Source organism: Podarcis erhardii, assembly GCF_964252035.2.
Source record: "Podarcis erhardii genome assembly, chromosome: 2".
Lineage (NCBI taxonomy): Eukaryota > Metazoa > Chordata > Lepidosauria > Squamata > Lacertidae > Podarcis > Podarcis erhardii.
Window position 1 is genome coordinate 44,909,143 of NC_138498.1, and position 13,948 is coordinate 44,923,090.

The 13,948-nt window shown below is 41.6% G+C and overlaps 1 protein-coding gene across 5 annotated transcripts in view; it reads left to right on the plus strand.

Annotated features, from left to right (window-relative positions):
• The window catches only part of CACNA1A (calcium voltage-gated channel subunit alpha1 A), a 257,374-nt gene that overhangs the window by 194,098 nt on the left and 49,328 nt on the right, over positions 1-13,948 (plus strand). For all 5 annotated transcript variants that reach the window (XM_081845837.1, XM_081845835.1, XM_081845838.1 and 2 more), the window contains 5 exons: positions 740-823; positions 10,468-10,584; positions 11,206-11,271; positions 12,150-12,265; positions 12,687-12,837. In XM_081845837.1, the coding sequence (XP_081701963.1) occupies positions 740-823; positions 10,468-10,584; positions 11,206-11,271; positions 12,150-12,265; positions 12,687-12,837 (534 nt within the window). The remainder of the gene's footprint in view (positions 1-739; positions 824-10,467; positions 10,585-11,205; positions 11,272-12,149; positions 12,266-12,686; positions 12,838-13,948) is intronic.

A 13,948-nucleotide genomic window follows, 5' to 3' on the forward strand; every position in this document is an offset into this window, starting at 1 on the left:
ACTTACTCATTCCTGACCCTGAACCACACTATTTGATATTCACTGTGATTGATGAGCTGAATTAATTTGCTTAGTAATAGCTCTGCCATTACTTAGTTAGGCTTTGGAGACAACTGGCATTCTCTCCTTAGAGAAGCCGAGCTGAAAAATGGAATAGTCCCCAGGTGTAGTCTTATTATTAGGCTTGTGTGTGTTGTATTTACTTTTATAGATGTTCTTGTGATTGTCCATGCAAATAACTGAGGAAGGGGAAAGATGTACAACTGCTTGCTCCTTGCTTGAGAGTGTCACAGCCCTTGGTCTCACTGGGCAGTTGCAATGCCTTAAGCGTTCACAGGGAGCAAATTGAAAGAAAACAACCCTTCCCTCTCATCCTACTCTCACTCACTGAGGTCTGTTTCTGGCCAGTGGAAACAAATCCCATCGGCCTCTGAAAATTTGAGCTCAGCTGTTTTCACTGACATAAGGTGACAAGACCTGCCACTTTATCCCCATTTCAGGAGGCAAAATGCATAAAGAAAAGCCCCCTAGCTAGTTTAGTTTTGCAATCCCCATCACAAGAGCTGGAATGCACCCAAAAGGTAATCAGGACCTGAGTGGGGCAGGAGGGTGGGGGAATAGAAAAGGTGGATATTTCTCTGTTCTCGTTGCTGTTGCTTCCGTCGTGATTGAATGTTGTCACCTGTTTGCTGCTGTGTGGCTGTTCCTTTTCGTCCTTTGTTTTGTTCTTTCTTTATAGAATTATTTCCGTGATGCCTGGAATATCTTTGATTTTGTCACAGTTCTGGGTAGCATCACAGACATCTTAGTGACAGAGTTTGGGGTAAGTTCAAAATGATGGTGGGGATGGCATTCTGGGGGTGGGAGGCATTCTGCAGGGAGTGGGAAGCAAGAACTGAAACATGAGGTTTTTATCCCATTGAACTGCATCCTTAACTAGGATAGGGGCTGGAGAATCCAGAGAATGGCAGTAAACATTATTTATTGGCTGCCAATGAACATAGTGCAGTGTTCCCTTTCTTCTTCAAGAACAGATTCTCAAAAGTGCATAACAGCCGCTCCCACATTTTCAATAACTCTTCAGTAAAATATGTATATTTGTGACAATCCTTGCTGTTGCTCAGCAAAAGGTGTAGGCTTCTTCTAAGGCCTTGACACTGGTATTTATTGGGAATTTATTGGGAATTTCTCAAATTAGATAGTTACAGACTTAAAGATGCCAAAGTCACTCCATCGTATTGTTTACACCAGCATTAACCCATAATCTTTGTAATAAGTTATAAATGCTGTATCCTTTCATTATGGCATTTGCCATCACCTGAAACAATAGAGTACGAAGGGCCACTTTGCACTTTACAGTGTGGATGCACAAATTAAAAGAATTAGTAACTAATACTATCGTTTCCAAACCAGTGGGCCAGAGCATTCTAGTGTGCCAAAAGAGAATCATTGATATGCTTCCAGAAATGAAATGATTCAGTTTCTTACTGTGAGCCCAAAGTTCCTGCCCACAACAGAGGAGGCTACCCACTTCAGCCCTCCATCCTTCATTACTCAGGTGTTCATAGAATCATAGATTTGGAAGGGATCCCAAGGGTTATCTAGTTCAACACCCTGCAATACAGAAATCTCATCTAGAGCGTCCATGATAGATGTCCATCCAGCCTCTGCTTAAAAACCTCCAGGGAGGGAGAGTCCACAACCTCCCAAAGATGATCGTTCCACTGTCAAACAGCACTGTCAAACAGTGTTGCTTCTTTCCAAGCAGCTTCTGTTAAGAATCTATAATTCTACCACATCTCTCCATCTGGTGTGATTGGATTATTCAAGCACTCCTCAGTGCAGAGATGCAGCAGAAACACATGTCCTTGGTGGAAGCTGCATGTTACATCTCTGCACTTGTTACTGTTCTGGGAAGCTGTTCTCCTTCTAGTCAGGAAGCCTGGCCAAAACAGTGACTCTCAGAGAACACAACAGGGTGGGTTCCTTGGCAGGCAGGCAGGAAGGCAGGCAGGCAGTTTTTACTCTTACACATAATAAAATTCAACATATGGGGGGGGGTGTATGAGTCAGTGTACTTCCCATTTTAACTCAGAAACGTGTATCTCCCTTTTAAAACATTTAGAAATACTGATATACTCACTTCTATTCCATAGCATGTTAGGTCATGTCTACACATGTTTGTATATCATAGACATATGTGTCAGGGGAAGGAGAGGGTAACCATGATCATCTGCAAAATGTTGGATTTCCTCAGTGTAACTGCAGTCGAAAGTAAAAGGCATTTTATCAGACTAATACACCGTATTATACACCATATTATACACCGACTAATACACTAGGTACACCGTAAATCTTTAATGTGTACCTCCTTTTGCTGTAATGTGTGGAGTGGCCCCAAGTGGGATATACATGGTCAAATCTAAAGCCACTTTACAGAGGTTTTTTATAGAGGCAACAACGAGGGTGAATCTTAATCCAAATAGATGCCATCACACAACAGAGCTTGTCCTCATGACTTCCAAAGAAGATTGTGTAAGGGCTGGCAGACTGTGCTTGGCATGGCAGCAGCTGGGGTGCCCAACTCCCTGCAGAAATCCTCTGAATTAGTTTTTCTCATGCACATCCCTCTATAACAGAGTTCAAGTTGCAGAAGGGGCTTGCAATCAGCATTCCCTCATTTTTTCCTCTCACCCTTATCCAGCCTTCAGAATGTAACAGGTGGCTGGGAGAGGGACATACTAGGCATGCCTTGGGGCTAAACTGTGCATGACTTGGAAGCCCCATGACCAGATCTCCCAATATCTTCTTTCTTTTTTCTTCAAAGCTGCATCTGAGAGTGGGGAGGGTTTCTAATTTGAGATGGGGGGGATTCCTATTTTACCTTTATGTAGTTATCAAAATGTATGTATTATTCACTTGGCAGAAAATCACTAAGCAGCTTACCAAAAAAATCATTTTAAAAAGTCAATAAAAGCAAACAAGTTGACTTTTTTATCAAAATATAGATAAAATCAACCATTTTAATAAAATTACATGCGAAAGCTGCATGTTAAAATTACAGGCTATTAGCAGGCAGAGAAAAATATACAACAAAGGTGCCTGCCTAATGTTCATGGGAAGAAAGTTGTTTATTTATTGCATTTCTATCCCACCTTTTTCTCCAAGGAGCTCAAATTGGCATACATGATTTTTCCCTTCCTCATTTAATGCCCTTCAACAATCCTGTGAGGTAGATTAGGTTAAGAGGCAGCAACTGACCCAGGGTCACCCAGTGAGATTCATGGGTAAGTGAAGATTTGAACCCTGTTCTCCCAGGTCCTGGTCCAACACTGACCCAGCCTTTCTTAACCTTGGGTTCCCAGATGTTCTTAAATTACAACTCCCACCATCCCTGACCATGCTGGCTAGGAATGATGGAAGTTGTAGCCCAACAACACCTGGGAACCCAAGGTTGAGAAAGGCTGCTCCAATCACTTCACTACACTGGCTCCCAGTGCTGCCATACTGAAGGATCAATTCCATGTGAGTCCTTCCTACCACCGTGAAGTTTCCCCATTCAAACAAAGGTCTCTCCCTCTAAGCTACTGGGAAAAGTCCATATTGTACTTGTATTTTTGCCTCAGCTGGGCTAAAACCAACTGAGAGGTAATTTCACTCAAGGAAACAGCATAGAGAGAATTTATCTCCTTCAATGTTGCTCCCTTATGCTGTTTCCCTAGTCAAAATAACAGTCCCTTTAAGTAGCTTTGAAGAAAAGTAAAAGAGCTTAGGGAGATTTGATCACGGATCTCCCATGTCATAAGTAGCTTAGCCCACAGTGAGATGTGGAGCAGGGGAAGATATCTGAATGAACATCCTGAAATGATACAGAGCCATGACAAATTCAGGGAATTGGCAGAACAACCCACCCATTCAAAGGCTAATGTGCTTCCAGCAGGAATAGACCAGGGAAACTGAGGCATTAACCTTGGAAAGGCTTCCATAAGTTTTATGGCACAACCAGGCATGGAGAGACTTGTTTCCAATTGCCTACAATAACTGCAAAATCCTTCTGTCAGTTTTGTCCAGAACGCTTTGATGGTGATAATTTTCTTTACCCTTGGTCTTGGGAAGTACACAGCACAGCAAACTCTTTCTTACTAAAATTATTCTGTCATGGCCTTTGGCTAGAACATGAAACATGTGAACTACTAAAATTATCAGGAAAGGTCTTTCCCAGAGAATATGCATGCATGGCAAACTATTCCAAAATGCCCATGTGTGTGCACTGTATGTGTACCAAGGGAGCATATGTATTACTTATGCACATTTCCTCACAGGTGATGAGGGTGTTTAAAGAACACCCATTCTTCTAGATTTCTCAATATGGCATAGTGATTCATTTCTGTTTGACCTAAAGGGTTATTTAAATTTACTTTGACAAAGGAATGGCACTACACTGAACAGTTTAGCTATGTACTGAGAACACTTCAAATGAGGATTGCAAAAGCTAGTGCTGGCCTTCAAAGTGTCTTGTCAAAGCAAAATGTTGCAATGTGGAGTGTTGTTGCTCAGGACACTAACCACTTGGTTCCATCGCAGCCTCGGTTCCTACCCTCCAATAGTCTGTTAATGTTCTGTGGCCACTAAATATGCTCAGGAACCCCCCAGACTGCTGTGGGTGGGGGGTTTCCATATGTGTTCTGCAACACGTCATTGATGCTTTAATAGTGCATTAGTGGTGGATTTATATTGTACCAGCCGCACATCTTCTGTTTTTTTAAGTTATTCTACGATTCTTTCCCAGTGTTTTCTGGAGGGGCACTCTTGCACTATAACACAACAAAAATGGGACCAACACCCTACCCCCTGAACAGCTGGTATAAAAAGTTACAGGATTTTGGCAAGACACTATAGGACATGGATAGACTGGAAACGAAGCAATATGTCTGCCCCAAATTTTTTGTAAGCGTGAACAGTATCAAAAGCAGAGTAGCTGCCCCAGCATAGTCATGAGCACAAATCATAAATGCACAATAAAAAGGCATCTAGAGGTGCAGGAAATCTCCCCCCACCATCCAAGAGCAGAACGTCAGTTAGGAGATAAAATCTGAGACCTTCCAGAGACAATGCAAAACTTCCAGTATAAATAGGTATGAACTCCTCATTGTGCTCCACATTCTGAATGGATCTCTTTCTTTAGCGCAAGTTGTACAACCACCAATACCATTTTGGGTTATTATGCCTTTTTTCAGTCTTTTATCTTGGGGCCAAACTAGACCTGATGTAGGAGATTCATGATCAGGATCTTCCATGGTTTAGGCTTCTGTTTTGTTTTTTTTCTAATTAGACTAGCAGTCCCATATGGGAAAGGCCTGTATGGGAAGTGGGTTTCCCAATCTAAATTCCCACCATCCAAAGGAGATTTAAAATGAACCCATACGTTCTGCTTAGAACACAGTAGGTATTTCAACCCTGTGGTTGCTAGGTCATCTCTTTTACTACAGCTGTGGTGTACATTTGTTCTGCCACTTATTTGTATATGGGTGATCTTTTCCAAGTAGTTAGGCTTCCACACATTTCCAGTATGCTTGGATGGCCATTTGTATGGCTGCTCTAAGAGCAAGTGAAAGTTACCTACAAGTAGCTTGAATTACAAGGGGCCTTCCTGTAATTGTACTGTTTGCTTTGAATGCCCAAACTCTTTGAACATTGCAACTTTGTATTATGCAACTTTGTTCATATAGCATTTCTTTGAGTACTTACCACACTGAAAGATGGGGAAATTAGGTCACTCCAACAAGTTTCACATTTTAGAAGGTGGTAGTCTAAGGACACATAGTGCTCAGACTCAGAGAAGTGACCTCACAGATGGGTTTTGAAGAACTGTGTTGGTAAGTAACTTTCATTAATAGCACTGACTCATGGAAGTCCCTGTTCCAATATGTGCCTCAGTTTCCCTCTCTCACTTACCTCCCAGAATAATATGGATGGGTCAACAAAAGTTTTGTTTATGCTGGAAGCCTGTAGGTAAAGCCAAACGTGTAGATATTTTGGTTAGGAAGATCAGAATGCTAAAGTCATGGATTCCCTAAATTCCAGAAAGACAGATGAAAGGGGTGAGTGTGGGAGAAGGGTGGGCTAGGGGTCTCCTTCCCCAGGGCTATGTATGATATATAATGACTTTGTCTTTTGTCTTCTTTCCATGCTGTCTCTTTATATTGTTCTATTTTGGCGCAACACCCTCTGAAAATCTCATCCAATCAAAATGCACTATGAAAAATCCATCTGTCCATCCATGAACTGGTCTGTGTGTCCATGCTAATGAATATTTCTGAACTTCCCTGCCCTGATCCCTCTCCCATCACCAAAAATGAAATCACTGCCTTCTGCATTTCTCCATTTGCTGGTTGGAACTCAACTTGCGGTATTAAAACACCCACCCTTCCCTGACCTTCTCTGATCCTCTCCATCTCAATGTTTGCATCTAGGATCCGGTTGGTTTGATTACTTTCTCAAGCCTAAGTGCCTTACATTAATCAAAAGCATCTTCTTGGCGCATTGCATGATCTTTTGAGCCAAAGATGCCTGCAGTTTACTGGGCAGCTTCCGCTTTTAGTCCCCCCACTTACCCCATTTTGTGTCACTTATTTTATTCAGATTCACATCTGGCTTCCAGTAACCCCATAGCAGGGATGTGGTATATATGCTGGCTGTTTGCCATAATAAACATTGATTGATTGATTGGTGATGCCAATCTCTGAAGAGATGATTGCATTTAATCTAAGACTTGCATCAGTATGGATAGGCTTTCTAAAAGGATATGGTGGTAGATAGAAAGCTGTATCTGCAAGTTGCTGGGTTCTGACCCAGGGCCAGTGTCAGTTTCTGTCTGGGGGAAAACGTGGGATGGGAATTCAACATGCAAGTGCCTTACTTGATGACATACAAAACCTGATGACAGTTTGCATGGGTGGAGCATCCACCACAGTTGAAATACTACAGATACTTTGCATAGCATCTGGCATCACCTCCAGGCACATAGTTTTTGCAGTGTGTGCGCAGTCAAATAGAAGACCTAAAAATCCCACTTGTCAATAGCTATCTGAACAAGTACAGAAAAGCCCTGCACCCCCAGCTTCATTCTGCGTGCCCAGGCATGCCCATTCACTCAAAACTTTTCACATTTAACCTTCCCTTAATGCATACAACTTTAGCTGGGTATCCACTTACCACCTAAACACAACACACAACACAACACATTTCCTCACACATGAACTGACCCTAAGGTCCTCTCAGCGATATTAAGATTCTCCATACACTTTCAGCCATGCACAGACAACCTCTGCTTTGGTCAGTTGAGGTAGAACAATTCCTTAGAAGAAGTAAAATATCATTATAACTATGGAAATTAGCCCAAGCCCATTTAGGAGTATTGAGAGGGATATTAACATCCCTTTTCCTGAGAGTCAGTTGTGGAGGGTGAGTCAAAGAGAAATCCTTAATTTTATTTCTGTGGGCCACATTCAGTCTTACTTTTCTAACACACACCAATACTCCTCTTAAGATTAGGGTAGACATTAATTTTGAAAGATTGCATGTGCGTCCGTTTCACATATTTAACAAAATCTCAAGAGGAATCTGTTGAGAAAACTTCTTCAAAATGAAACAGACATATATATAATAAATATAAATCAAATTGAAACAGACATACATCACAGACACAATGCATAGCTTGAAGCAGTGATGCCTCCTATACTGGTTGGCTGACTTGGTACAATGATCTAAATATTCAGTTGCTGAAAGGACATTGCTACTTAAAAGTCCAGCTTTTCTGAGGGAGGGTAAATTGACAGTTTGACTGAAGAAATCTTGGCCTGTAGTGAAGCTTAGTGATAAAGTGTTCAGAAGAAGGGAGGCAGAATGAATGGTACAGAGTAGGAAATGGACCGAAAGCAGGGAATCTGAAGGAAGGGTAGGTGAGCTAGGAAAAAGCAGCAACGGGAGTTGAGGCAAAAAAGAAAAGGAGGAGGCGGCAGTGAAGAAATTCTACAATGTGTAAGATCAAGAGGCAGGTGTATGGTGTATGTTTGGGGCAGGAGAGTGCTAGGACTGTTAGCCAAAAGAGGCAGGATGAATAAAAAGTGTGGGGCAAAGTAGAGTGGACTGAAAAAATGCAATAAAATTTGTAGCTGGAGACATGGAATGGAACTGAAGAAAGTAGGTTACAAGAAGAAAGCTGAGCTAGGACTGTGGATTTTGTCTGAAAGGAAATGAGCAGGCAAGAGAGGTTTGGAGGCCTAGAGACAGTGGAACTGGGGGGGGGGGGCGTGTTTCTAGATCTAGTCTGACACAGGTTTCCACCGGTTAAATAGTTTACTTTCACTGCATTATTGTGTCCTGGAATAAGATTCAAAAGGCAAGGGGCAGAGCTGAAATATATATATTGGTTTAAACAAAAGAGCTAAATATTTTGGCTGAAAGATTGTCCACTTAAGATAGTGACCTTAGAATAGGCTTAAAAAGTAATGTAGGAAGTGAACTTTGGAATAAAGGTGGTTAATAGGAAAGAGAGAATGGTGTGTGGCACCATTCCTAATGGTCTGTGTGGGCATATATTTCCAACTGGAAATGGGTGTGGGTCCCCTGCCTGTCTCTCTTTCCCTCTGCATGAATATCATTCTTTGTTTGTCCTGCATGATCTGAGCATGGCAGTTTTAATAAACTGGTTTCACCCCATTGTATGTGTCACAGAGCCACCTCCACTACTGCCACCATGCATGTCCACTGAAATCCCAATTAGAGGAACAGCCTTTTTGGAGGGTTGGAGAAGGATGGGCTTATAGCTTCTGGGAACACACATGCAAACACATGCATATAAAGAGTGAAGATGCAGCAATTAGGTTTCTTTTTGGAAGAGAAAATAAATCCTATTACAGTACATGGATATATTTGGCTGCAAGAACCACACTGTATGTCCACTGTGTTATCACACACTTATAATGTCCACTGTGTAACTGCATGGCAATTCCTCAGTCTTTGTTTTATAATTATAGAGCAAGGCATTTGGCAAGCCGGTACATGTTGAGTGGTCACACCAATCTTTTGGCATGTGTATTGCCTGAGTCTTTTTCGTGCAGTTTTCTTTGGAGTTTGTGTATGAGGGGCGCTGTAGCACAGGTACTTTCATGAGTCTTGAGGGAGATGTTGGTGCAACTACATTCATTCCTGTGATGCATGTTGCATAGGTATCCCTACACACTCAATCCGCCAGATCACTTGCACTGTTTAGTGTACTATGGTGAAGCCACATGGTAATTCTCTTTGGAACTGTTAGAGCCAGCCAGGTTGTCCCTTTACAGTGTTCTCATTGCTTGAACATGCAATTCTGGTTCCAGTGAGATCAAAGTGTGGTTCCATTGAGTTCAATATCGAAACCCAGGGAAGGTCCATGGTGCATAGATTACTAAATCACTTAACCGTTCATACTGGGGCTAAAATACAGGTTCCTGTTCAAGGGCTTTTGCCCAGGGATAAAGCTCATGTGTTTCTTACATGAGTTTCTTACATGTTTCTTACATTTTGTATCTAAGTTTATCTTTTTCTGTGCTAGGCCCTTCTTCCAACCTTTACTGGAACTCTTTTTTAGAAAGTGTCTGAAGGTCTCAGTGGTAGTTACTAGAGATACACAAACACATACATCAATATTCTATTGTCCAAACTCAGGTGATATCCTAACCCTCAGAAACCTTGGGCATCTTTCGCCCTCAGGGGCTGTGGGTGTCTGGCCATAGAACACTTTGCAACTAAGAAGTACATTGTCACACTTCAATGTATTCATTTTATCCCAGAAGCTTATATGCCATTTCCTCTGAAGGAGACAGATAAAAATGCATCTTGGTGAACCCAACAGGAGAATGTTTTTCCTATCTTGCCAGAATCACAAATCCTTCTTTTAGCTACAAATTTGTTGAACTAAGCTCTTCCTTCAGAGCTTGGGGTGTGGCCCAACACCTGTTGGTTGCACAGAACAGATGCATTTTCCATTGAGAATGATATGATAGCAAGTCTCCAGACATTTCTCAGCTCTCCTCTTCCTCACTGGCACTTGTCTTGCTTTCTCCTCTCTCCAGATTTGTGTGCACAGAACATGTGTGATGTGAGGCCACACAATAATGTTCTGTCTGCTTGTGTCAAAAAATATCAGTGCATTTGGTTGTGGGTATATTTTTAAAAAATGTAATCATGTGCTAATGAATTATCACTGATTTTCCAAATGGATGATTTTCCAAGTAGAGGGGTGGCCTTATTATCATGCTAATTTTCTTCATGTGTGTGATCCCTCTCCCTTTCTTTGCTATTCAGTGATCCTTACTAACCACTGCAGAGTTGGTTTGCATTTGTTTTCTTACCAACCCCATGAGTCTGTGGTCACCACATCCCCACCCTGATCCAGCTAATGCCACTTTCCCTTCATCTCCCCAGAACAACTTCATCAACCTGAGTTTCCTTAGGCTGTTTCGAGCTGCCCGTCTCATTAAGCTGCTCCGACAAGGCTACACCATCCGCATCCTGCTCTGGACCTTTGTCCAGTCCTTTAAGGTAACAACAAAGGGCATTAGGATTGAGCTACTAACTTGGATTCCTTGAGATTTGAAGTTGTGGGTGGTTGAGAGAGAAAGGGAGGGAAGTAGTAGGAGTGCAGAAAGTTTAGGAGATTATAGCTAGAGACATCCAACCTCATCCATCTACCTGTTTATTTCTCCATTCATTCACCACCTCTTATCATGCACTTTGAATCATGAATACTTTCTTTCATGTTGTTGAAGTTGAATCATGTTTCATGAGTAGCTTTCCATTAACTCACCCTTTTGCATGGGTAAGTAATCACTGCAAGATTTCTGTAGTCAGGATGGGATGTGGCAGGGATTGGAGGAAGAGTGATAGAGTCTACAACAGCCTTCTTCAACATGGTGCCCTCCAGTTGACTCCCATCCTCCTTCATTCCTGACCATTGACCATACTGACTGAGGCTGATGGTAGTTGTAGGGCAGCAGGATGGGGAAGATTGGCCTACAAGCAATCTCTTTCATTGATTCAGTGACAGCAATCAGTTTGTAAGAAGAAGGGAGCCATATTCCCAGTAAAACAAGTGTGGTACACACACACAAAATGTGAAACTTAAAAAAATAATAATGTATGCTCATGTTTTTCCCTCACTAGGCCCTTCCGTATGTGTGTCTGCTGATTGCAATGCTCTTCTTCATTTATGCGATTATTGGAATGCAGGTAAGTGCCAGTAAGCTACTATCCCATGCTGGGTTTCACCATGAATGCTGCAATGCCTCTAGTGCTTAGCTTAGGTACAATAACATACTGCTGTTTTTGTGCTGGAGCCTTTGAATTTGTAAAGTGAGGACCAGCCTAGTTGGGAGCTGCCTCCAAACTGCAGAAGACTTAACTTATGGAGCACTCTAGCACATTGTAGTGTCAATGTCAAGAACATCTACCTCACCCTTGCAACATGCCTGAGGTCTTCCTGCTTGTACAATAAACCCTAGTACAAGCTGAAGACAGACAGCTTGGTGCCCTTCATCCTCATTGTTATAACAGCATTCCAGGTTAGGATGAGTGTTGTCCCTGTAGTATTGCCTTACCTTGCCTTATAAAAGCTTAGTGTACAACTGCACTGTCCCACTCCTGCTATCAGAAGAGATTTGATGTCAGAGAATGAGGCACATCCCCTTTAAGTATTCATCCTGAAGCACCCACTTTGCTGCAGGACTATTTAAGGTGACTGGTACTGGAAAAATTCTGCAAGTTGTTTTTTGCTGGGATACCTTACATTCAGTCTGTCCTTGTAAACAGCCCCACAGTAAACTGCCTGGGGTTGGTTTCAACTGGCAGCCTGTTCTGGCCTTTTGTTGTCCCTAGTCCGTGTAGGCTGTGGTCAGGAACAGATTACCTTTTCATTTCTTCTCCAAACATGAAAATGAGCCCCACCTAGCCTCGCTGATAGGTGACCTACATCCATTGCTACAAGCAATGGCTCTACCACCACTAGATAGCAATGTTTGGAAACCTACTCTTTCCTGATGTTTTCTTTTTGGATCTTTTGTATTTCAAGGCTTTTTCTTCATTTTGTTTTTATTTGTTTGTCTTCTCAGGTCTTTGGTAACATTAGCATTGAGATTGATGAAGATATGTCCGAAGATGAGAAACCTGCCATCACCGAGCACAACAATTTCCGCACATTCTTTCAAGCCCTAATGCTTCTCTTTAGGTGAGGCCCAGACCTTATTCATGCGCAGGAAGCCCACTTCATCTAGCCAAGGCCCTGCCCAATGCAAAAGATGTACAGTCTCCTAGATGCGGGGCAGTAACTGTACCTAAAACAAACTGAGTATTTCATTAAAGGATCAGAGATTGCACTATACAATACTTCTTTTGCTCATCCAAAAAGTGACTGAATCAACAGGCTAAATGAAAAATCCCTGTATTAACAAGCTTCTACATCACAGTCAAGGGATTTTTCTGTAACTACCACCCATGTGTTCTGAAGGTAGCTGCAGTTCTCTTGTGAGACCCCAAAACTTATGGACCTTTATTGGTTGTTATGGACCTTTACTGAGATGGAGATGCTGCCATCCCAGCTGTGATGGATCCCCAATGCTCACTGTCTTTTTCTCTTCTCGCTTTCTTAGAAGTGCCACAGGTGAGGCTTGGCATGAGATCATGCTCTCCTGTCTGAGTGGAAAGCTCTGTGATGAGAAAGCAGACCTCAAAGGCAGAGAGTGTGGCAATGAATTTGCATACTTCTATTTTGTTTCCTTCATCTTCTTGTGCTCTTTCCTGGTGAGTCAAAATTCATAAAGGGGAGCGGGGCGGGGGGGGGGGGCACATAGGACTGTGATACACAGTTTGATAGAACCAGGATGCCAGCAGACCACCTTTCTAAGATGACAGTTTCATTATGCAGTAGTAAACACTTGTTTTGGGGATTAGGACATCTTTCCACAACATGATGCTGGAGTTACAGGGCTGTTTGTTTTTAGAGACAACGTTTTTTATTATTATCAACCGTACAGTAACAGAATAAGCAAAGGGGATGAATGGGGAAGGTGGGTAAATAGGTATTGTGTGCTTTTAGTGTGTTAGATTGGCACGCACATATTTTTAAGTGACATAAGTGTCAATCAGAGAAGGCATTCCTAATAGCATTATAGACATTTGGGTGTTTTGCCAGAGGAAGATCGCTTTTTTCTAGCATTCAAATATTAATCACATGGAGAATGCAACTTTCCCTCCAGTGAGCACTTCTGTGGTTGTGCAACTATCATATACTTTTATTAGCTGGTACCTGTACAATCCCTGTTGATGAACAATACACTTCTCCCCACATAGTCTTGTACCATGTGAGAGTTTGATTTTTTTAATTATTAGTATTTTTATTGACATATCTTGTAAAAGTGCAATCAGTTGAAAGCATCATATATACATTGCCCTGTTATTTATAATTCTAGAACATAATGAACATTGCCCATTTTTCCATGATTTTGTTTGATTGGTTTACATGTGTTCTGTTAAAATAAGTTAAGTCATTGTTATGATAGACCATACCTTCTCTATCCACTCTAATAAAGATGGTGTATTCCGCTTTTCCAATACTTGGCAATTGTTATTTTTGTGGCTGTTAATAAATTAACTACCACCTCCAAGTCATTTTATGAAATTAAATGTTTTAAAAATCCTAAAAATACAGTCCTAAAATAATGAGGCATAAGATAATCCATAGTAGTATTAAGGATTGTTTTCAAAACAGATTGAATAATAGGACACACACCAAAAATATGTATAAAGTCTGCTTTTCTTTCCCCACATCTCCAACAGTTTGTCCTCATTAGTATTCTATATCAAATTCAACTTATAAGGGGCACAGTCCCATTAATACTGATTTTTATAATAA